Source organism: Eublepharis macularius, chromosome 7 (assembly GCF_028583425.1).
Source record: "Eublepharis macularius isolate TG4126 chromosome 7, MPM_Emac_v1.0, whole genome shotgun sequence".
In the NCBI taxonomy this organism is placed as follows: Eukaryota; Metazoa; Chordata; class Lepidosauria; order Squamata; family Eublepharidae; genus Eublepharis; species Eublepharis macularius.
The window spans coordinates 102090207-102116124 of NC_072796.1; the positions used below are offsets into that span (position 1 = coordinate 102090207).

The following is a 25918-nucleotide window of genomic DNA, read 5'->3' on the forward strand; positions in this document are numbered from 1 at the left end:
ATGTTGTAAGAAATATTCAGTTGTCAAATAGCACTGTGTTTTAGCGGTCAATGCAGTTTTAGTTCAAAGAGGTTTCCATCTCCATGTGGCTGTTTAAATAATGCCCCCTTACAGCTGGGCCCCAGAGACCTACACACCAGCACTACTTGGGGTCTACCTGAAAAAATATTTCAGTCACTCATAATGGCCTCAGGCACTGTGAAAGTTTGTACTTTGATGACAGTCTGTTGCCAACAGCATTCTAGGGAGGCTATCCTCCCTATAATCCATGGCTCCAACCTTCATGGGACTGCCTGGAAGGGTGAATTCATTCTACACGTTAACATAAATAATGCAAGAATATTCTATAAATCTGGGAGGCTTCAGTGCAACGTACACTTAAGAACTGACCTGCACACTGCCCTAAATGCACTATGTGAAAACTGATAAAAGATGAACGTTTCTGGGACGCTGAAGTTCAAATTTCCACCCAACAAACTGAGTTAGGCAGTCATTGCACGTAAGATTAATTCACAACAGTAATCAGATGCCAGTTCATTTTGGATTACACAGTTCGTCTTCGTGGAAATAATGGGTACTAAAATATAATCAATTCAAGCAGCCACTAATATCAATCAGCATACCAAAGGGTGAAGATGGTATCAAACCCGTTTTTCAGTGCTCAGGTTCAATGTCTAAAATATTAGCAATAAATAATATTAACCCTCATACATCTCATATAGAACGGACTAGGGCCAAGAAAAAAAGGGATGAAATGAAAAAACAAAAGAGGAGCTTTGGTAGGGAGCAGAATTTCCCCCGTTTGCCCCCACTAGCAACATCGTGTTTGCCACCCTTCTCCCCGGAACAGATCCCAGTCGCTCTAAAAGGAAGCAGGGGGAAGGGTAAGAAGGGATGCACGTCTCAGCGTAACAGCACCTCGTTTCCGCCGCTGCCTCCGCCTCCCGAAGAAGCCTGGCGCCGCCAGACGAGTCTCTCCCCTGGAGCCTGGCAGAGGAGTCGCGCCTTCGCCCAAAAGGCACCCCGCTGGAAATGTCGCGCTGCCGTTACAGTAGCCGTTGTAGCCGCCATCACGAAAACCGATCCCAGTCGACCTTCAACAGCCAAACCCCGCCTCTGCCGGAAATAGTCGCGGCGCCAGTATCTCTAGGATGCTCCGGAGTCACCTCTGAAAAGAGCCGGACTCTACACAATTCGCCGTATGTTCCGTTCCGTGGCGGTACCCTAGCAACCAATTCCCTAGGTTTTGCGGGGGGGGGGGCATCTTCTTTGCTGACGTCACGAAAAACTCCGCGTTCCGGACACAGGAGGAGGGAAGGAAAAGGAGAAAACGAAAAATAATGTCACGTGATTCTGATACAGGCACGATGCGGAAAGCGGAGCTTCGCGGGTGAGCGCGTGCGCACAGAAAAGAACTTGTGTGTCTAGTTCAGTAAATTCCCCAAGAGTAGCAGCGTTATGGTAGTATGTTGCAGTAAAACATACGCCAGGCTTGAGGCCACTTACAAGTCTTAACAAACGTTTTTAATAAAATAAAAATAAATGTAAAGCAAATTTATTCTGGACAAAAATTTATTCTGATATAAAATAGAATCATAACGTGATTTTTTAAAAATCTGGAATAAAATTCTCTTGGTATTTAAATTACAAAAAAATTTCTGTCTGTTTTTGGCTAGCTTGGGTGTGGTATGATTTGTAGCAATATAGAAAGAACCGATTAAGATAAAGGCAGGTATAAATGACGTGAAGAAACTCTGCAACCACTAGAAATGCCCTAATAGTCTGTCCCAAACTGTTGTCCGGCCAGTAGGCTTGCCAGGTCCAAGTTGGGAAATTCCTGGAGATTTTGGGGGTGGAGGCTGGAGAAGGTGAGGTTTGGAGAGGGGAGGGGCCTCAGAAAATCTAGTTACAGTTAGTCCAGGGGTGGGCAATTGTTTTGGCTCGGGGGCCACTTTGTGGGAGCGGAGGTTAGCAGAGGGCCGCACCTTTTAAAATGATTGCATTCATTAGTTAACTTTGCATTTCAGAAAAGGTATAAATTGTATCATAAAAATCAATAAATATAAATTAAATAAAATAGTGGTAGTTTTATTCAATTTATTTATTGTGCTAATTTCATGTCATCTATAGCTGCAAGCACATTTAATTTTAGAAGGAAATCTCGGTTCAAGGCGGATTTTTCTGACTGTCTTGGCGGGCCACAAAAAACTCTGTAGCGGGCCACATGTGGCCCGCGGGCCGCAATTTGCCCACCCCTGAGTTAGTCATTTGTTAGGAATTCATAGGTTTCTTCTCATGATAATGGTTGGTATAGATAGAGCACAAACTTGAACACTAATAATGAATTGATTAGTCAAAGCTTATAGATACCAGATCAACAACATTAAAGCTTATAGATACCAGATCAATAACATTAAGAAAAAATATCTCCATATTTTGGTAGTCTGCAGAGCCATCCTAAACTGTTGCACCCTTCTAAAACTATGGACTTAAATGAATTTAGATGGAAATAACTGATTAGGATGGGACTGCTAATTGTCTACATTTTCCATGAGGAACTGAAATTCCTCCAGTTGCTTTGAGCAACCCATTACTACTAACTGTAAAATATTTCTTCCTAGGTTTCCCCAAAATTGGGCAGTGCATAAGTGGATGATATCCTCAATCACTTGCCCACTGTATATTCATGTACAGACAAGGGATTTTGTATGGCAGTCTTCCAGAAAATGATGTCAGCATTGTTTGGAAGCGTCGGAAGGATGTGGTGGAAGTTTTGGAAGCGTGAATCACTGTAATGCAATTTACTAAAGCAAGATTGTACAAATAACTTTCAATCACACATCAAAACACTAGGACAGTTGTCCCTCTGTCTTTGTGATGGCCCATGCCCTGGTCATGGTTAAAACTCAGTGCAGTATCAGGCTCCTTCCTGTCACCGATCTCCTCCCCCCTCCCCACAAAGGCCAGAACAGATGGGCCGATTCCAGATGACTAACCTTAAGTCGCTTCATGCCGCCCTCTTCCGGATCGCGACGGGGAAAATGCGAAATATCGCGTTTCCTCGCGCGAGTTTTGCGCGACGACGCGCAAAACTCACGCAAGGAAACGCGATATTTCGCATTTTCCCCGTCGCGATCCGGAAGAGGGCGGCATGAAGCGACTTAAGGTTAGTCATCTGGAATCGGCCATGGTTTGCAACCTATGGCTCTAGAACAAATATGCCTCTTTTTAAAAAAATGAAATCTTTCACTTAAGGTAAATTGAAGGAGTAGGTGAAATATTAGAATAACCCATTTCCGATAGGAATGGCAGATAAGATTTTCTAGGACTTAAGGGTTTCTTTATAGATGCTTACTAGAAAAGCAATTGATAGAAATGAACTGCCAATAATTCCAAAAGCAAACCATGTAGAGATTCATGATGGCGGACGAAAAATAATCACAGGGTGTTCCTGTATATTATTGTGATATCTCATGTATGCCATTTCTTAATAAACAACTCGCAACCACTAGTGCTTAGGTTGTAGAAACTTTATGTATTATTCAGTATGTCAGTTAACAGTAACGTTAAGTAACATATTTCGAGTTATGTAGTAACTGGGTCTTTATTAATCTCTTGCTTTGAATTTTGATGTAGTTTGGCTCTTTTACTATAAAACGTTGCTGACCTCTGCTATAAATAATGGCAGGCTTACTGAATCAAGCCAGAATATGTATCTCTGCAGATCATACCAAGTTGCAAGCAAAGTTGAGATTATAGTGATTTCTCTGCATGAAAAGTTAAAATCTCAGCCATAAGTCACATTTTATAGAAAAACCATAAAACAGGAAAAGATAAAGAATTTTATAGTACCTCAGTATATATTCTTAAATCATAGCATCCTGTGTTCTTAATTTTCCATTGTCCCAATTGCTATTATGTCTTACTAGACTTTTCTCAGGGAGAAACAGAAGTGCTAACTTCCAAGAACCTTTGTCCAAAGTTATATTGGCTGCAGCAAGCAAAGGCTTGAATTGCTGCAAAAAACTTTAGTAAAGTTGTACTACTAAAGTGTTATTTAGCAACATTGCTAAACCGGGACATCAAAAGACCAATTTAAAATGGTTTTGCCATTTTTTCCAGGCATTAAGCATTTTTGAAACATTATCCTTATTCTGACAATTTTAAGTGGGTACCTTTTATGGAGACATTACTAAACATGTTTCTTAAAACATTTTCTTCTCAAATGTTCTCAGGAAACAAATGCCCTCTGCTGTTGGAAATCTAAAAGGTACCCTAATAACCTCATTTAAAATTGTTCAGCTGCTTCCACCTTGTGGCTATTGTGAAGCTAGCTTATTAAACTAAGAATTGTAAAAGGTCCAGTAGCACCTTTAAGACTAACCAACTTTATTGAGGCATAAGCTTTTGAGAACCACAGCTCTCTTCAGATTGTTGCCAGGGCCCCCTCTCCTGTTATGGAGCCTGCTATGAACTGTACCAGTTTCCTGCCTTGCTGTTTGGGACTCTGCCAAAAGACACTGTTAGGGGCAGCAATGCCCATGCCTGTTTCCTGCTGTTATGGACTGTGTTACCTATGCCTGTTTCCTGCCCCCTTGGACACCTACCCTACCTGGGCCCAGAGCCATGCTGCCAGCAGCACAGTGCCAGCCAGAGGGACCCTCCACAAGCCTGGCCAGGCACCTCCTGGTCAGTTCCCACAAGAAGTTCTTTGCAGGACAGTCACTGAGTCTGCCCTCGCCACTGGGCAGCCTGCTAGCCAGCCCATGAAGAGTGCCGTGGAGAAGCCATGTTCTCAGGCAGCAAAGAACCACCAAGGACAGTTTACTCTGACGCTGCCATTTCGAGACCAGGCTCCTGTCACATCCACGGAGCCCAGCCTCACCCTGATATGCATATCACTGGAAGCCGCCCTGAGATGGAAGCTACATGCCGGCTGCCCAGAACACCTAATGGATGCATGTCAATACAACCACCGCATTCCAGAGCTGATGCCATCAAGACAACTCCAGCTTCCTGGCAGATTTGATCAACCCACCCAGCACTCCCCTCCCCTCCTTTGTCCCCTCTTCTCAAGGTGTCACACTCATACATTCAGACCCTTAAGTGGCCCATTAGCGATAGTTAAGCTTTTGTCTCCCCTCCTGAGAACCACATGGAAGGCCCCCGCCCCAGGGTAGTTTGGGGTATTTAAGCAGGCTCTGCCTGACACTAGGTGCTCGGTGCTGGGCGCTGCGCCCCATCCCCAACCTAGATGGCACTGTACATTGCCCCCCCCCAAAACCTCGCTGCTGGAATCTCTGCTCCTCACCGTGATCTGGTAATGTATTGCCTCTATACCATTGATATCAGTGGGTTCCTGCTAATGCAAATGTCTAACACTTTCCAACCTTTATTTCTGAGTTCTTGTATGTCTGCTGTATGTAAGTGCTGTGTCAGACATAGGCCACACTTTTAGTAAACATTATTTGAATATTAGCCTCCTCTTTCTTGTCTGAGTAATCTGATAGACTGACTCTGGTATAGTTGGTTAAAGATCCACGCTAGCTCAAGCTGAACTGCTTGCTAATTTCCCCATAAAATAGCAGTTCTGGTAATGATGCATCTGACAAAGAGAGCTGTGGTTCTTGAAAGCGTATGCCTCAATAAAGTTGGTTAGTCTTAAAGGTGCTACTGGACTTTTTACTATTTTGAACTACAGACTAACACAGTTAACTCCTCTGGATCTAAACGAAGAATTGTTTAGTTCACAGTATAAAGTTATTTGCAGCCATGCTGGTACAAAATCCAAATCCAAAAGCAAGCCTCTAATTCTGTGATGGAAGAAAGGCTGAGCATAAAATATATATATCCTAGGGGCTCTGCTTAAATTATTAATATGCCATTCAGTCTTTCAGGTGCCGAATCTTAGGTCAGAATGATAAAATTAACTTTAAGATAAATGGAAGATGCAAGGACAACCTCATCCTACCTTGTGGGAAGGAGAACCACCGTTTCTAATTGCAAGTAATGTCTAGATCAAGAGCTTTGAATGCGAGAAATTTTAATGTGTGATCATGTGGTTGGATTCTAAAGGTGATTTAATTTAGATTGAGAAGCATATGGAACATCTAGGAAGAAACCTGTGGGCTGCTGGCCACTTAAGATAGGGATTTTTAAAAAAAAAATAGCTAGGCTCCTGAACATGGTTCCCACAGCGTGAATCAGTCAATTATTCAAGATTCACAAGTTCAGCAAATGATTTTTGCTTTGGTTGTTGTGGGTTTTCCGGGCTGAATTGCCGTGGTCTTGGCACAACCCACAACAACCATCGTTCTCCGGCCGTGAAAGCCTTCGACAATACATCGATTTTTGCTTTCTAAATTGCTTAGATATGACCCTTCACACACTCACTTGGCAAGTGCTAAACAGCATTGCCAAAACAATTTATAATCACCTGTTACTCTTAAGAATTTCAGTCACTAAGGCTGCAGTTCTATGCACTTTTACCTAGAACTAAGTTCCAGTAATTTCAATGTAGGATCCAAGTAAATAAATACAATGTTGGATTAGATGGAACAGTATATGAAAAGTTACCTAGTTCACACACACAAAAATCTTAGTCTTTTACACTTGAGAATACATTGCCTTTATTTTTAATCATTTTCTTTACATTTGATTTGAAATGCTAACCAAAGGTGTCACATGTAATTGTTTTACAGACTTAGTTTGTGGTTGCTTGAACATATGACATTTGTGCAGTTTGTGGTTGGGTGCAGGTACATATGACATTTTTGTACTGAATAACAATGCTTCTTTTGGGAATGGGTTCAGGTTCATTCCAAGCACTGTGATTAAATGTGGTAAACAAAAAAAACATGCTTTGATTAATATACATCCTACAATATCCTGAAAATTATCTAATACAGGCACATAAAATGGAGTACATTTTACAAGGTCAGCAGTAGATTTGGTTAGTTTGTATTTTTAAAATTTTCCTAATTGCTTTCCAATTATTACAATATCAAAATGCAATCTTATGTTTTTAGATCTCATATTGCTTGCCAATTTAAAGAATCCAGCTTCTCTTCCACTGGTACAAATTCAGAAACCAAATACATTATCGCCTCCATTTCAGTGTGCATTTACCTAGAATTAACGTTTACCAACCCACATGAATGAAGAAGCACTGTTGGTACCATACACTTCAATCATTTAAATGATGACCCGGGGGGGGGCAGATTAAGTGCTAGAAACAGCATGGCCCAGCTTTGTTTCCTTTCATGAGGAAGAATTTAAAATTTTAACATGGTACTTCTTTACCAGCATGATGCTTCTTAGCTACTTCATTTGCTGTTACTTTCAGCCTACAAAGTTCATATTATCAGGCTTCATATCTAACGATTCCATTTTACTCTTGCAACCATCAACAGTTACAGACAAAACTGAGTTAACCAAACTTGCACTATCCAGGAACAAATTGTTCATCTGAGAAGAGTTAGGAGAAACACTTAATATAAATTTGTTCAGGATAAACTCACTACAATAATGTTGTATGTTAGTTGGAACTATTTGATTCAGTGCCAGCAATTATAACCATGCAGATGTATTTAGTCAAAGTTTACAATGGTACCTGACACTGACAGTGTTTTTCTGCCACTGGATGTTCCTGCAACAAAACTAGTTCAAAAGTATTTCATGCGGATGATTGATGTAGCATTTTCAGTGTTTGTGATGAAGTGAACACAGACTTTTGTGGGACATTAACCAATTGCTATTCTTCACAGCATCCAACATGTACAGTGCTGAAGCTCTTAGTTTCTTAACTTTCATAATGCAGTATCTTAGTGATTATTTTAGACAAGGAATAAGTCTTTCAAATACTCAAAATGCAGAAAGATTTCCTTCCTGCAGGTAACAGGCAGATAGTGTCTTTTACAGTTTCAAAAAAATACTCTGAGCCTACATAAACTACTTATTAAATAGCTATAAAGCTAAGTGCTAAAGAGAAGCACATCTTAGAAGAGTCAACAGCAGAGGTGTTGTGCTTCAGCATTTGCTTGCAGCATCTGGCAGTGGATCGCAGGAAGCAGACAAGACAATCATTGAGCATCCTCTTCTGTCTGCTTTGTAGTAGCTTCTGTGGCAGTGGCATTGGCAGCAGAGTTCAAGACCTCTCCAAAGTCACCCCCAGCAGGCTTGTTTACTCCAACCTTATACTGAAGAGATTTAGAAACTTCAGGTTAGCTGCTTTAAAACTGAAAATATGGTTAAGTCTGGGATAGTATATTATAGCTCCATCTTCTAAGTTCATGCAGCAAGAATACTCAAGTGTTGTCAAAAGATACCCACAGTTATGAAAAAACCCTTCCCCCAATATCCAGAAAAGTCAAACAAGAAAAAACATCAGGGACTGCAAGGCAAAAACTAGCATGTTAAAGCAGTACAGAAAGGTACGATATCAACTAGCTAGAAGAATATCAAGAACTGCACGGTTCTGAATAAGAAGTCGCTCTCACTCAAGAAATCTCATTTTGCTGGCTGCTTAAATGCTAGTCAGGAAGACTTGCTTCCCATGTATACTTCTATAATACAAGTTAACATGATGCTTATTCTTAAACAGTCTTCTATTTCTTCCACATTTTTCTTGTTTCCTACAAAATATTGTAGGTGTACAAAAACGTATCTCAATGAGAACAATATAGCTGAAATATATATTCAGAGGCCCTAAAAACAAGAGAAGTCATTTGCTTGTATGGGTTGGGAGGGAATGGATCTGTGGAAGTTTTAGAAACTGTTTCTGAAGTTTCATCTGTGGAAGTTTCAGAAATGGAAACATCTTAGTCAAATCCAACCCACACATAAGCTTAGACCTCCTATTCCCTGCCCACCAGATGTTCACATCCAAACTACAACAGAAGTCTCTATGTATGGATTCATCTTCAGAAGTGAAATAGATCAGCATCCTCCTTATGTATTTTCATCTCCCGAGTGGCAGTCACATTAGTCTGTTGCAAAAGGGAGTCTTGTTGCACCTCAGGAACTAGTAGTTTTTTATGGCATAATCTTTTGTGAACTAGAACCCACTTCTATGCAATAATAATCGTTAACAATTATAACTATTTTGTAGTTTCTCAGCCTGCTTTTACAGGAACTCAATTTATTTCCTTCCTGGAGCAGCATGAAACTGAAGTTCATTTTGGTGTAAAAGGTGTGTGTGTGTAGGCATACGTCGCCTTTCTTACTGAGACCAAGATGGATTACACAGTGCAAGTGAATAAACAGTGCACTTACTGCTGTTCATCTAGGTCTTTGTGCAGGCACACATTGGGACTGCACTTGCTCAGGCCAGCCACTCAGAACAGAATTTCTTTAGCTTTTAGGCTACTGGGGGGGACCTCCCCCACAGACCGCTCCAAGTGGGGTTCTTCTCACTGAAAGCGGTCACATGGTAGAGGTCACTCCCTCCTTCCCTTAGTTCTCCTGTGCCGCCGCACGTCCCCTTTATTAATCTATGCTCACAGTGGGGCAGGAGGGAGGGAACATGTGCCTGCCATGAAGACCTAGATGAACAGCAGTTACAGGTAAGTGCAACTCTGTTTTCATCAATGGTCTTCAGTGCAGTCCCGCATTGGGAGAATAGCAAGCTACTCACCAAGGCAGTGGGGTGATGCTCTCATGCAAATAGCGACTGTAGCACTGCTTTTCCCACTGCTGTTTCTTTTTGAGAGTTGACATCAACTGCATAATACTTTACAAATGGCTCGTCTGACAACCATGTCATTGCTTTACAGATATCACCCAATGGTTCTCCTCCCAGGAATGCTGCCGAGGCTGCCTGACCTCGTACTGAATGTGCTTTCACATTGAATGGACATGGAACTCTGGCTACTTTGTATCCCAGCCTAATTGCTGGCACCATCCATCTTGCTATGGTCTGTGATGATGCAACCTTGCCTTTGTTTGGACCCGAATGACAAATAAAAAATGTCTGACTCTGTCTGAATGATTTTGTCCTATCCATGTAAAATAAAACAGCCCTTCTAACATCCAAGGTGTGAACTGTGTGTTCCTGTTGTGAGGTAGGGTTGGGAAAATACACTGGGAGGGATAAGCTTTGTGAAACATAAAATCTAGAAACCAACTTAGGTAGAAACTAGAGGCTAGTACGCATCACCACTCTATCTGGGAAGATCTGTAAAAAGGAGTGTCCAGCAGACACTCCAGTTTTTGCCACTGTCCATGCCAATTAGAGAGCTCCTATTCTGGCCCATCCATCCAGGAAAAAGGCCAGCAGACACTCCCATTTTTGCTACCGTGAAGAGAAAATGACAGGAAAGGGGGGGACCCATGGATCATGCCTTTCCCGGGGTTCAATCTCTCTGAAACTTGGGCCGGGGGGGGGGGCTATAGAGGACAGTGAGGACTATGTCCCCTGCAAATTTGGTGGGTATTGGACATTGAGAAGGTCATTTTGTAGCCCCTCAAAGTAGCTTCCAGCAGACACTCTAGTTTTGCTACCGTGAAGAGAAAATGACAGGAAAAGGGGGGACCCATGGATCATGCCTTTCCCGGGGTTCAATACAGCAGGCTAATTTTTAAGTTGATAATTTCGTATGGCCCGCAAATGATGTTATAAATATCCCAATTGGCACTTGGCAGAAAAAAGGTTCCCCACCTCTGAGCTAGGCAGTACTAGTGATAAGGACCACTGTGGGACCACCTGAGATCTTGGTGGATGAAGACTGTATAACCCTTCCAGGAACAGTTTCGACAAAAAAATGAGAGACAACTGTTTTTCCATCGACATTGGTGTGGAAAGCTGATATAGCTGCCAAATGAATTTTAACAGAGGATGATACTAGACCTGACCTCTGTAAAGACATTAGATAGTCAAAGATGTCTGCTAAACGCAAGAGTCGGGATATACCTTTAGCATCAGCCCAAAACACAAATCTATTCCACTTCAAAGTGTATGATTTCCTAGTTGATGGTCTACGTGCATTTAAAGTTATATTTGCTACTTCCTCTGAAAACTGTACCATTAAGCGTTCTAGGAACCATGCAGTTAAATGCAATCTGCCTAGGTCATGATGCCATGTGTGCCCCAAGTGAACCAAATCTGGTGCTATCAGGAGATGTACATAGTTTCCTTTGGCCATGCTCTTGAGTGAATGGAACCAGGGCTGTTGAGGCCAAAATGGGGCTATCAGTATATATGTGGCCTGATCCATCTGAATTTTGCAAACTGTTCTCTGTATCAATGGGATTGGGGGAAAGGCATAAAACAGACCTGCTTCCCATTTTATCTGGAAGGCATCCTCCAGAGAATTCTGGCCACTTCCCCCTCTGGGGCAAAACTGAGGGGCTTTCATATTTTTCTCTGTGGCAAAAGAGATCTATATCTGGTGACCCACATTTTACAAACATCTCCCATATGTATCTGTCGGTTAAGACCCATTCATGGTGGGAACTCCTTAGTCTGCTGAGGTAATCTGCTCTGGTGTTTTGGGACCCAGCAATATGTACGGCAGGAAGTATAATACAATGGAAAATAGCCCAATCCCATAAACGGATGACTTCTAGGCAAAGCTTCTTCAACGCTGTGCCCCCTTGTTTGTTTATGTAGCAGACTGTTATCATACTATATGACAAAATTTGGACCCTCTTGTTGGATAACATCTGCAAGTGAGTCAAAGGCAAAATACACTGCTCTCAATTCTAAAAAATTAATATGACACTCCTTTTCACTGTCTGACCAAAGACCATTTTTTTTTAATAATATTTTTTATTTTTCAATATCTAACATACAAAACTACTGCATACATACATAACCTACAAGACAGTAACTACAAAAGACTACAATAGCACAAGGGATGGGAAAGAAGGGAGAAAAAAGAGAAAGGGAAGGAGGGGTGGAAAAAAGGGGAAGGTGACCTACAAACACTAAACCCTACATTTCAATGCTTTCCCTTCATACTGCCATAGTAAAAAATAGCTTAATAAAATAGTGACGGAGTGGTTGATCATACAAATTACAAATTACAGTTCAAATTAACTTTTTCCCTCCCCTGGGCCTCGGGCGCAATTCCCTCTGCGCAGCTACCGCCGGAGCACTCATTGCCTCCCCCCTCCCTTCAGGCTTCAGATCCTCTTCTCTTTGCTTGGTGTCTGGTCCAAATTCTGAATTTTTGTCCACAAAATACCTTAGCTGATCTTCCGAATTAATCTTGTAAGCTTTATCTTTATAACTAAAGATAAAGCTTCCGGGAGTAGCCATTTGTACTTTATATCCCGTTCCCTCAAGAGAGCTGCCAACATCTTGTACTTAAATCTTTTCTTCCGCACTAAAAATGGAACGTCCTTCAATATCTTGACTTTATTTCCCAGAAAGTCCAATTCCGCATTGTATGAATTATATAGGATACTGTCCCGGACCCTCCTAGATGAAAACTCGATAACAATCTCGCGAGGCAGCTGCCGCTTCGTTGCATATTTTGAAGATGCCCGACGGACTCCCAAAATGGCGCTTTTCACTTCTTCTTTAGTTGCCCTCGCGGGTGTCGCTAAAAGTTCCGAGGCGAGATCCCATAAATCCTCTTTTTCCTCCTCTTTAACATTCTGGAGACGCAAAATGGTTTGTGTTCGCTCCACTTGCAATCCGATCAGCTGATTTTCCACCAACTTAAATTCCCTGTTCGCTGCTCTCGTAAGTGACGCACTTTCCCGGGCAGACTTCTCTGCCCCCCCCCCGCTGCTTCTTTAATGGCTTTCACATCGCTTTCAATTAAGCCCACCCTTTGATCTGTTTCATTCAGCTTGTCAACAAAGGGTTTTATGGCTTCCATAACCGCTCTTTTAACCAGTTCCTCAAGCGTCTCGCCCCTCTGCAAGGCCGCCGTAACTGACTTGCCAAGAGAAGGACTCTGCTTTTTCGCTGCCATTTTAGGGGGGGGGGGAACCGCCAATCTTCCGAGACTCTATGAGGGGGGAAAAATCCGAGTCTTCTAACCTTCAGACCCCACCACTCCTCACATGCGCTTGTAGTAACAGAAGGGATTCGCTTACTTACAGGCTTTTGCCTAATCCTGCTCCTTGCCGTTTTCCATAGCCCGGCAGCACACTGGGTGCCGCGCTCGTCTGCCGGCCTCCATAGGGACAAACGGGCGATTTACCCCCTGCCTCGATCTGTCAGAGGGCTCTTCCCGCCGCGTCCCGGACTCAGACTCCCTGCCTGAGAGTCTGGGGGCTAACCTTTGCAGATCAGCCGCCCGGCCAGGCGGCTCGGCCGCTTCCTCTCGGACCTGCCAAGAGGAGCGTCCGACATGGCTGCGAAAACGAAAACGAATCCCTCTGTCTGACCAAAGACCATTGATAACCACTTCCTCAACAGTGGCCACCCCATCCCTCCAGGGACACATCTGTAGTCAAAGTAACCTCATGAGTAGGTAACGCAAAATGAACTCCCCCAGTTAAATGTCTATCCACCAATGCAAGGAACATAACACCTTTCTGGGTATAGAAAACTTAGTCTGAGGTGACTGACTGTTCCTGAGGATGAAAACGCTTGTAATGGCCTCATTTTCAAGCTCCAAACAGGACAACTGCTGTTGTAGAAGAAATAATTAACCAATCATCCAGATAAGGACAATGGCACAGCCTAGTTTTCTGAGGTGGCCTACTACCAGTAACACACAGTTTGTAAATACCCTAGGGGTCGTAGCCAAACCAAACAGTAGTGCCATGTACTGAAATACCTGATCATGGAACACAAAATGAAGATCTCCTGTGCTCCTGACAAACAGAAATGTGAAAGGAGGCATCCTGCAAATCTAGGACCGCAAACCACATATCTGGGGTGAGCAAATTAATAACCCATGGTAAAGTGACCATTCTGAACTTTGACACTACCAGGTAATCATTAAGACCCTGAAGATCTAATATAGGTCTCTTTCCCCCATCTTTCTTATCAACCAAAAAGAACTGAGAAAAAAAACCCAAATGGGTTCTCAGAAGTTGATACTTTCTGAAGGAGCCCCTTCAGAAAGTAATTAATGTGATACCATCAGCAACATGGAAACTACCTAGTAGGAGCATATATCTCTCAGCAGACAGTATCCAAAACACACACACATATTGCTAATCAATACCACAAAGTTGAGTGTCTTCCACATAGAATTCAACTACCAAGCTCAACCACATTCCTTGTTTTAGAAACAGAATTAGTAGTTATGATTTACCTTTAAGTTTTCAACTCTCTCTTCAAATGACTTGAAAGTTGGGGAATTCCTAGTAGGAAAAAGGTAGTCATTAGATTTTTCCACAGTTGAACCACGTGTATAGCTACTTTGACAAAACACTTAACACATACAGACAGAGTGAACAACAGTATGTTTAAAACTGCAGTTGTGGTGCTGTACCTTCAGTAAGATACTCTGAAATGTACATCATGAACAGGAGAACTGAACTTTAATTATTGCGGGGCTGATCCTACGTATGTTTGCTCAACTGCCAAGCATGCATAGAGTTGTACTATCAGAAATGCATCCCCTTTCGTGCTTAAAATAGAACATAGGTCCAATTCTGATGGTAAATTTAGGATATGTTTAGTTTCAAATGCAGAATACTGAAATGGAGTAGCTCTTATAAAGACAAACCTAGCAGACACTTCTCTCTTTCAAAACAGTGAATTAGTTTTGAACGTGGTGGCATTTCACTGTTCAAGGTTATCCATTTCTGCTCAGGTTGGTACACAGAAAATTTTAGGTATTAATACAACTAACAAACCACATATACATTACCTCATAGCAGGCATGCTAATTGAATGCTGTAGACAACGTATACTGAATGGTAAGCATTAAGAGAAAGAAAAGTTAATCAGATTGTGAAGAGTAGTATTTGTCCCTGCCAGCTCCATGCAGCAACACTTCAAAATACATTTCCACTGCACTGAAGACAGGGATTAGGCATGCATCCGTTTTTCACCATGCATAGACCAAGGAGACCAGCAACAACATTTAAAGCATGCTAGCTTATGAGGAATCCTTGGAAGTTCTCTTACAGTAACCAATCAGATTTAGTCAAGCAAATGTCACAAGGATTGTTCATGTTTAGATTAGGATCAACTTTAAAATATGCATCCACATTTTTGTTAGACTTCATGTATATGGTTAAGATAAATAATCTTATCTTCTTGACTACAACAGGAGTGCTCTTAAGACTTGAGTGCAAAGAAAGTGATTGAACACCACAACCACCCTTTTGGGCACATTATACATTGGATATTTTATGATAGAAACCATCAACAGGACATGCTTTCAACAAAGCAAAATAGCTGCTGCAACAGCTGTGGTCACTCACTCGCACTGAGAAAGCTGCTGAATTAATCACTAAAAATACCAAGGCCTTGGGATGAGGGGGATTTCCTTTTGCCCCTAAACTTTATTTCAATCTTTTCCAACAGAAAGATCAGAAGTTTGTGTGGAGGGGGAAAACTGAAAAAACCCTCCAATGATGTATTCTTTGTTTTGGAGTAAGCAATCTTTAGTTACTCAAAATATGTTAAAGATTTTTATGTAAAGTAATCTACAGCATTAAGTAATGATGATCGTTCCTGAATAAGCTATAAACTTAGGGTTGGACCTATACCACAGAGTTGGGGGCTGCAGTGACACTGGGGGAAGTAAATGAAAATGCCTCTTTATGTCAGTTCAAATAAGCTATTTTACTTAACTCCTGATCAGTGCTGCAGCCTCCCCTGCCCCATGGTACATTTCGCTTGCAATGTTCATCCAGTCCTCTCAGCAAAGTTCCAGGGCAAGAGGCAGGCTGCTTGAGGAAAAGCAAAATATGATAAAACGGTGTGATTATATGCCGCCCTTCTGGGCAGATTACTGCCACAGAGCAGTGAACAAAGTCAGTGTTATTATTATCCGCACAGTACAGTTGGGGAGCTGGGACTGAGAGGAGTGGCTTACTAGAGGCCACCTGCAGAACTCATGGCAGTAGTGGGAGTCAAACCAGCATAGTGCTGCCTCGCAACGTGACCACTTAATCACCATGCTACAGCATCTTTTGTTAACTCTTCTGTTGTATATTTTCAAGGACATGTTTTTTGTATAAATACAACTAATTTTGTCTAATTTAATGTTTCCAATATTAACGTTTACTTGATATCCAAATACGCTATTCCTGTTGTGACTGTCTGCAACTGTCACCGTCTGTATACTATATTGCTTTTTGTTTACTGCAAAATTCGTGTCTTCCCCAACTTCTCACATGGCAAGAACTAAGTTAGAGGAGCTAAGGTAACAGTTTGCAGCTTCTCTCTGAATATACCAAATTTCAAAATGCTTGTAGAAAATAAAGCCTTTAAGTAAACTATTGTACATATTTCACTTTTTATGGTGCCCTCCCACCAGAAACAACTCCAACAAAAATGGTTTCTCTGGCTTTCAAAGTTCTGAAAATTTTCCATCTCTACACCTTGAAAGTCTTAAGTCACTAGGCCATATTTTGCTTGCTTGACAAAGGGGTTTTTTGCCATTTCAAAGTAGTAATCAAGATATTTGCTGTATATGAAGAAACTGACACCCCGCTGAGATGCCAGTCCCTGAATTTTACAAAGCAGAATTTCAGTGGCCCATGCTACATTTCCTTTATACCCCAGCATACATCTCGCACACGCACAAACACATACACTCTACCCTTTTAGCAAATACATCAATTTACTGTCTTTTTAAATTCCATTAAAATTCCATGTTGCCTTTGTATTTTCCCGAATAAGCCATCTCATCTTGTTCTTTCCCCTTACCAGCACAATCCCAAGAGGGAGGCCAAAATTGCTCTGGGAGCTGACCAGCATATCCCGGACGTATACAGGCATAATCCCCACACACAAACCAGTGCAGCAGCTCAGCGCCTCTCCACCCTGGCCCTCCACTGGGGTCTGTCTGTGGCAGCCGCGCACAGGCATAACCGTGGTCCGAGTCCCTGCACCAGCATGCCGGGGGGAGGGGGTGGTCCAGGGGGAAAGTTAGTCAGCTAGGGAGGCAGCTGTCCCAGCTTGCTGGTTTAAACTGGCCTTACTTCTCCTCTCTCCTGCGCTCCCCCCAAAAGCTGGCCTCTGCAGTTGGGGTTCGCTGGGGAGGGTGCAGCCTATGAGTCAGCGCGGCCCATGCTTGCCACAGTGGCAGTCGCCGAGGAAGCCACACTCAACACAAGCTGTTTCGGGGAAGTGGGCTTCCAGTAGCCCATGTTGGAGCACCATTCAGACTCCCTCGGCCAAGCTCCCCCATGGGCAGAAGAGAGAGCATGGCTGCAAGTCAGGGTGAGTGGGCACTTGCTTTCGTAATTCCTCTTCAATTGCAGGTACACAACCCTGTGACTGTCTCCCTAACAGTATTAGAGCTTCAAGCAGCCATGCTGCAGCGGAACATCCAGATGCAGACAAGGAGCATTTTCTTGCAGGAGGGGCATCCATCATCTGGTTGCCAGCAGCACCTATGGCAACAGAGCCTCCGCCCCCAGCCATGAATACTTTCCTAGGATGTGGCAGACCTGGCTGTGGCTTGCACAAGGCCAGGTCTGTTGCTACACATGTCTCTATTTCACTTTCCAGCAGGTTGCGACCCATCAGAGAGGCCAAGGGCATGGCTATTCCAGCCCCCAATAATCCTTCTCAACTGCCATTTGAGCCAGCCCCAGGAGCAGTTCCCAGGCAAACCAGCTCCTGAGAAAGCAGCAAGAGGAATGGCTCTCCTGGTCCCAACTGATGCACTAACAGGCACAGCTCCTTGACTGGTCAAGGGAAGCTGGCAACACGAGTCCAGGCATCCTCTTCACTTTTGGCAGTTCAATAAAGTCTGTGTCGAACAACTACTCTCTCCCTGTCTGTTTGCTTGCCTGCACATAATAATACCCTCCCCTCTACTTCCCCATAGGGCTGCCCTTTCACACATCCCAGTGAATGGTCTCTGGCTCTGGGCTGCTACACGTGGGGTGGCCCCAAAGAGGCTCCATGAGCCTCTATGCCTTTGTGTGCCTCTGCTGCTAAAAGGAGTCCAGTGGCACCCTGGAGGCTCCAGCCCTGCCCAGCTACCCTCCCTCCCCCTCAAAATTCATTGCAGGCAGCAGGGTGGGACTTGGGGTAGGTCTTGGAGAGTTGTCTGGGTGTGTATGGCAAGGGGGGCATCTGATAAGCCATGAAAAAGACCACTGCATGTGGTGGGGCGAGGTTGATGCCAGGATGTGGGGGAGGGGGTGTAGAGCAACATCTTGGGATCTCTGAGGCTCCTTCCTCTGCAAGGCCAGATCACTCTCCATTTTGCTGTTAGCGAAAGCAAGGATGGACTTTGGAAATCCTGAGCTGGGGACAGGATGAGAGCTCCTGGAGCAGTTTCTCTGGTCCTGGAGGCCGTCATTCCACTCTGGGGGCCATCATCCCAGCAACAAAGCACAGCTCTCGAAGGAGAACGCGGAGTGGACCTTGTCTTTTCAATGCAGTGATGTATTTCAATATAGTCGCTGCAAGTCAATGGGCATTCATGAATCCCATCATGTCTAATGGGCCTTCCAGCCTCTCCCATTGTTTCCAATGGGCATTCTCATCATTTGTTTCAGAACCTGTCCCCCCACTTGCCTTTAAGGAGCTGCCTCTCTGAGACTTGGGGCAGCTGATCCTGAGTGTCAGGGACTGTGGGTGTGACCCTCACCAGATCCTGCTGCCTTTCTGGTCTTACTTTTCAAGAAAGGGGTGAATGTTTCTCAGAGCGGCAGTGGCAGTGGGGAGAAGCCTGCAAGCGAACAGTGCTTCATCTGCCACCTATCCCTGGTCAGAAATGGGGATTAGGCAAGTGGGTAGTCAGGCAAGGCAGGGCTCCTCTTGAGGCTGCCTCTGTTGGGTGCAGCAAGCCCAATCACAGGTGTTCTTCTTCCCTGTGCACCTGCTCTCTGCAGAGCAGAAAGCAGCACTGGCAGCTGGCAATGGCAAAAGTGGCCCAGTCCGTGGACTGGCTACACCTGCAGCCACCCTGCAATTGATGGATTCTGTCCACATTGCCAGAAGAACTAGGGAGCATTCTTCCCTGGCCACACCTTGCTGAGCTCGGCCGCCAGCACGGCTGTCCTACGAAAGTCCTTGGAGAGCAGACGAGCGGCACCATGGGGATGCAGGCACCAGCAGTAAGGAGGGCCTCAGGATTGCACGGTAAGTCATAGTCTTTTTACATGAAGATTAGCAGCTAAGCACTAAGGCCTTAAGCAGCTGGAACAACTTCACAAAGGCACTGGATACCTGCATAGAGCATTTTCAGGCCACCACTGATCCATTCCTAGGTGAACATGTGATGTTTACTAGCACAACTCCAACATATGGAGTTTCATAAATTTGCCAGTTCATAATTCCAGCCTTGACAAACCAATAGTCTGACCGAATCCAAGGTAGTTTCATACATCGCTGTTTTTCATCATGCATCCCTGTTTTTCATCATGACCTATAGTATCTTAGCCTCTTCCTGTGGGAGATGCAGAATTTGAGAACAATTATTCCTATATGTAATTCAGTGTCAAGTCAAAATGGATTCTGGATGCCTTGCAACAGTTTAATCAAAAGGGATTTTATATAGGGTAGTTCAGTACAGAACAAGAGCTAATCTAGTAACAGCCAGGACTCTTTGTATGTGACAATGGTTTATGAATTGGTATCAAAATCCTTTTTATGTACAGCCTATTAGTTTTTATTCACTGTTTAGGCCAGACACTCTCATCTTGTACTCAATTTAAATTCCAGTTAGCGTTTTCACTAATCCCAATTTAAACAGTTTAATGGTAAAAGCAGAAGAAAGGAAAGCACTCATACACATGATGATCGGCACAAATTGCAAGACCACATCAACACAGGAACATTCAATGTTTCTCAAATACAAATAATGTAAAGCACTCATAAAACGAAAGGTTTCATTTGCTTTCTTAAAGTTTCTCAGATACTATTCTCTTTGGTTAAACAACAGTCTTAAGGCAGTTAGCAACTCCAGTTCTGCTGCAATCTGTGTCCTCCCTTTACATACATGTTTTAGATTTCATTTAGGGGTCTTACACTAAAGAGAAGTTACATCTCTCTGAAGGGTTGCTAACTCTGGGTTGGAAAATTCCTGAAGATCTGGGAGTGGATCTTGGGGAGGGCAGGAACCTCAACAGGTTATAATTCCATGGGGTCCACCCTCCAAATCAGCCATTTTCTCCAGGGGAACTGATCTGTGTGGCCAGGAGGTCAGGTGTAATTCCAGCTCTCCAGCCCCACCTGGAGGTTGGCAACCCTAATACACATACCTCTCACAGTTTGTCAACAAAGTTATTTAAACAAATGGATTTTAGAACTGAGGAATCCCATGATGAGATCCTGATTTTATTTCTGAAGTTCTGTTCAAAATAAAGCAGCATTGTAGAAGGCAAAAGGACCTTTTCAAGTATTAACAAAAAAAACCCTTCAGTCAGCCTCTTAGTAAGTAATTTTAGTATTGATCACTTAAACAGACTTATCCATGTTTATGGATCTATAATGGGCCTTCTTAAAAGTTTAGCCAATTACTTCTCTGCTCAAACAATTAACATGCGGGATTTCATTACCATAGGATGTAGTTTAGTTGGCTTTAAAGGGGGATTAGATCTGCTTGTAAGCTTTCTAGGGTGGAGAAAAAGACTGGATGGCCACTCTGTGAAACAAGATGCTAGACAAGATAGACTACTGGTGTGATCCAGCACAGCTGCTCTTGTACTGTAGTTCCTCATATTATTAACATATGTTTACTTTGATATATACCAAAACCACAGAAACATCGGCTTGGGTACAAAAACAGGCATCAGCTGTTTTTGATGAATATATATTGAAATGCTACTGGGATAGATACCAAATGGGGAATTTGCTACTCTGGAAGTTCGCTAGTAATACATTATAGGCAAGCGAGTAAGAATTTCATGTCAACCCTTCATACTAGAAACAGCCTATATATTTCCCTCCACAAATTTTACATTTCCTCAAAGTTTACATTTCTATTTCAAAATTCTTCAGATATTACATTTCTAGTTCATGCCACAAACTAACCATTTAGGACTGCCTAAAGCACAATTCTCAAAACTTGAGAAGTACCAATCATTAGAATACATCACTTGTGAGAACACCTATTTGCATGCTATGCCGTTGCTATACAGCAACTCCATCATCTTACCTAAAGGAATGAGTAAATGCCTGTACTCTGCAGGATACCAAGCAAGAAAGTATAAGAAAAGAGCTCAAGTACATATAAAACTGAACTTTTTCACAGTCAGAATAATAAAGTTGTACGTAGTTGCCTCCTCCAGATTTGAGAAAATATGGCAACAATATAACATGGATTGCTATTCCTTCTTTATTCAGCAACATTCTGGTATTCCAAGGGAGCACTTCTCATTAAAAAGTAAATGAGTTTTGATATATGCAAAGCTTGATTTAATTCCCAGTTCATACAATACATCTTTCTACATAAATCCACACTCTAAAACAGACCTGTGTGGAGTATTCCAAATGTACCGACATACAGCAGCCACTTGCACAAATATATATGATTATAAATTGCAAGATATGGATAATGCAATTCTTTTTTTCTCCCAATAGGTATTTTTAAAAATCACAGTGCGATCCTATGCAGAGTTGCTTCAAACTAAGCCTATTGATTTCAGTGGGTTTAGACTGAAGTAAATCTGCACAGGATTGCACTCCCAAGTCTTTTCCATGTCCAGAATAAGATTATGACAATTCAAATACAATCTAAGTATACTTCCAAGAAATGAGGTTAAGAACTACAGTTTATGAAGTACTCCATGAGCTAAACTGTTTAAAAACCTAGCATCCAAACAATATCAAATCATATTTTTCTGAATAAGTTCACTAAAACTATAAGTTATCCAAACAGCAGCAAAGCAGAAGCATAATGCTGGTCAGAGGTTTTACAAGACATACAGAGGAACAGACTGAAAAGAAAGAAATCTTAAGTTGCGGGAGCTCAGAAACCTTTGTTTCTAAGAGTCAGGATACATGCAACTCATAAGGTAGTTTTACTTAGCTTGTTAAGAAGAGAACTCATGCACCTGCAGGTGGTTAGTTACTCCCAGTCCAGACTGACCACACCCCATCCCACCGTTCCCCAGTGAACACACAACAACATCAACTAGATCTGGGAGTCAGTGGCTTGTGTACTACAAGTGAGGGCAGTTCTGTTTCTGCTTCAGGCAGCCCCCAGTTCAGTGCACTTAACATATAAGCCACTCTGGGACAGTACCAGTCTGCGGTGCTTATTGATAGCCTGGAAAGGGGGCCACTTCGCAATATATAGATTTCATATTGAGTGGAGCCATAGTTCTGTGGTAGATCATCTACACTGCATAAAGAAAACCCCAGGGTCAGCCTGACATCTGTAGCTAAAGGATCAGGTAGTATGAGTTGTGAAAGATCTTGACTAGAGGCAGGCATGAACAGAAATACAAACTGAAGTTTGTCACAAACTGGCAGTTCGTGGGAGCTCATTTCTCATGAACCATGACAAATTTTAGCCCGGTTTGTTTGGTTCGTATTTCGGTTCGTCACTGCAGACAGCCTGGCACTGATCAATCAGTTTCCTAGGCAACGGAGGGGGAATGGGCTCTATGCAGACCTTTTGCTGCCCCAGAAGTGACATTTTCACAAACCGAGTGAACTGGTTTGCAAACTGCAGCAAATTCATGAAAGTTTGTGGTTCATGAAATGCAACGAACCACAAACCGCAAGGTTCAGAATTTTCCCAGTTCATGCCCATCTCTAATCTTGACCTAAGCCCCGGAGGAACCACTGCCATTTGGAGTAGAGAATATTAACCTTAAAAGGCCAATGGACTGACTCCATATAAGACAGCTTCATCCCCAAAGTTACTTGCATAAATTTGCCAAACTGCCCTTCATTTCAACCTTGAATGTAGCAAGTGTCAAAATCAAGATGTTAGTAATAAAATTCAAGATTAAATTTAAGAGAAAAAATGATGTCATACTTCACATCTTCCAACTTCTTTGTTATGGCAGAGCCAACCGATGAGAAAGCAGCAGAAGCTTTCTGTCCCGCCTGAGACAATGTTTCTGAAGTCTTCTTATATCTACATTCAGACACACACAAATTGTTACAATTCTGAGCACTTTAAGTTCAGAGCCTGTAGGTGCTCTTTCACTTCCTTTTTTTGTTTAAACAAACATTGTAAGGTAACCCCGTAATTTAAGCCTCTTCATCCACTGCCAAGTCCAGAAGTTCTGTATAGATGCATCTAAAAGGTTAGGGTTTATATCCTGCTTCCCTTCCTTCTTAGGATAAAGGAGTCTGAGCTAATATCTTTTTTAAAAAAATGGGGAAAATGTTGTTTTAAAAAATGGTTGCCCACAGCAACCAAGGTTTTCATGAGGTAACACATTGAATCAAAATTTGATTACAATATATTTGCCCTAAACAAACTGGTTTATGATCTTAACAGTAAACTACAAACCAATAGAAATCTTTGTAAAGGGCAAATCAAGTAGTGCCACATTTTCACCTTTGACATCTGGAAGAGCTCATATGACTCAAATAAAAATGTGATGTATTCTAATATAGCCCAAAACTGACAAAGTCAAGATACCACTTTGAACCATCTTTTAAATACTCACAGATGCAACAGATATTTTGGACTGCTGTAACCTCCCTGGAACAGTGTCCCATCAAATTCAATAATTAAAGGAACACCAATTATAGCAAAACAAGGAAATAACACACTTATTTTGGCTTAGACTATCAAAGACCTTGCCAAGTTAGATATTAAAGGTCAGTTCACAACGTTAATAGGAAATGCTCAGCCATGTAATCATAAAGGCAGAAATTCAAGCATCACTGTCCTTGGCGTGTCTAATATTTCATGTGCTGTACCTAGGAGGGCCAAACTACGCATTAAGTTTTTTAAAAAAAACAAGTTGGGTCTTGGTTCCCAGGACTTAGTTCCCTTTCCCTACAGCCACAAAGCAGCTGTGTGAACTGCTTTTTAAAGTGCTATAGGGGCCTGATTTGACTCAGGACCATGGTGTGGGGGGAGGAGGGTTTCTGCCTCCCACCTGCACTGCTTTGCTGAGCTGAAACCCACCCCCTCCCCAAGAGGCATTATTCACCCCGTTATGGAGCTGCACATGTATGGCTTGGGCAAATGACATGGACGGAAAGCAGAAGTCCTTCCCCCACCACACACTACAGTCAAATCAGAGGAACCTGGATCTGACTTCTTAAATGTAACATGTAGTTTGGCCCTCTGACTGCCAAATGTGAAGAGTAAACTCATCTGTGTCAAAGCTTAAATATTAGAGTGAAAGATAGAAACGTACGCATGTGTTGCTGTTACATCCTGCCACCCTTTGGAGAGATTCTGTTTCAGCTCCTGCAATGAATTGATTCCCAATTTTTTCTTTATTTCTGCTAGATATTTCTCTTTAGCAGCTAGCACTTGGGAAAGAGTCTGGATTTCTTCTTCTACCTACAAGACAGAGAATGTTAAGTTTAACAGTCATTCTCCTGGATCCTATTTAAAAATTAGGGGTGGGTGGAGGGGGAAGACCGCCACCATGTTTAACAGCAGCTTCAAATCCATGTTAAATACTGTGGCGTGTATACCAGATTCTTTCTGAGGACCTTACATAGAGGAGGTCAAAGTTTCACTCACTGTTCACCTTAGCAAGCTCTCTTCTGAGTTCATCCTGCTCTTCTTCAGACAAAACGTTCACTGAAGCAGCTGCATCCTCTCCAACTTCAGGAATGGTTTCTTTTTTCAGCAAACCTTTAAAAAGCAAATTAAAATTGACATCTGAATTGCACTAAAGGTAATCCATGGTTCTAAACTAGCAAAATCCTGGTTACTGAAATAGACTGGGTGTGTGGAAGCAGGGCTGGTATACTGCGAAGACCTGAGGAGAAAGGAACAGAAATAACTTCTTGCAGGTCCCCATCAGTAGAAATCAGGAAACTAAGCAGCCAAGGGCAACCAAGTGCCCCCAAATACTGCACTGTGCCATTCATAAGGGAGCCATCTTGGGAAGAAGGGAGAAAAGGCCTGTTCCGGCTGTACAGAGGAACAGGATTGACAACCAGGGCAAGATCAGCAAATAATCCTGTTCCCTTTCCATGGGCATATGCAATTTTGAATTCCAGGACTACAATTTTCAAACACCCATACAGTTCTACTAGTCATATTTTCCATTACAAGTAAACTACAAATAAGCGTCCTTCAAAGCATACAGGATCTCTTGATTTCCATGGATTTAAGGAAGTTTTTAAGAACTTTTGTATCGTACTACACAGTGCTGGCAGGGAAGTAGTGGCATTCTAGAAAAGGAACAGACCAACTCCCTACCATCGCTCAACAGCAGCTGTTACCAGCTGCTTCAATATAAGCCACCTTCAATATAAGCCGTCCAGCTTCTGGCTGCCACTTCTGTTAAATACTTTTTCCTATAATAAACAAGGTCTTCTTGGTACTAAAGTTATAGAAGTTCCCTCCTCAAGTCAATCCATCTGTCTTCTTCTAGCACTGTCTTCCACCAGCAAGTCAACACTGACTGTTTCATCTGGTGCTCCCTCACTGACCTTCCTTATTGTGTATATATTTTAACTGTATATGCGGTCTAATTATTTTTATGCTATGATTTTAAAAGTTTGTATTAATCTTTTGTTGCTGTTTGCAGCCTTGTGAACGCTAAGCAGGGTGGAAAGGTGTCATAATTTTTTAAAAGCAAATGTCATACTTGAGTTCAATGGTACCTCAGAAGACAGGGGCATCCATCACACAGAGTTCTTCCCTGTGCCCATCCTCATAAAGAGCTGCCCTGAGCCCTTTATTTACTCCCTTTCATACCCAGCTAAAGAGTGATG

The 25918-nt window shown here is 42.6% G+C and overlaps 1 protein-coding gene and 1 long non-coding RNA gene across 4 annotated transcripts in view; one reads left to right on the plus strand and one right to left on the minus strand.

Moving 5' to 3' along the window:
- TPD52 (tumor protein D52) overlaps window positions 1–25918 on the minus strand; it is a 164875-nt gene that overhangs the window by 108499 nt on the left and 30458 nt on the right. For 2 of the 3 annotated variants that reach the window (XM_054985222.1, XM_054985221.1), the window contains exons 2-6: window positions 24721–24827; window positions 24379–24527; window positions 23034–23135; window positions 14220–14268; window positions 6605–8198 (exon numbers count right to left, since the gene is read on the minus strand). In XM_054985222.1, coding sequence (XP_054841197.1) covers window positions 8082–8198; window positions 14220–14268; window positions 23034–23135; window positions 24379–24527; window positions 24721–24827 — 524 coding nt within the window. In that variant the 3' untranslated portion in view covers window positions 6605–8081. Of the gene's footprint in view, window positions 1–6604; window positions 8199–14219; window positions 14269–23033; window positions 23136–24378; window positions 24528–24720; window positions 24828–25918 lie in introns of those variants that run through there. The other variant, XM_054985223.1, reaches the window with a different exon arrangement.
- LOC129333505 (uncharacterized) lies at window positions 1086–10028 on the plus strand. Its single transcript, XR_008597428.1, has 2 exons — window positions 1086–1390; window positions 9774–10028. It is a non-coding gene; the product is annotated as an uncharacterized LOC129333505 (long non-coding RNA).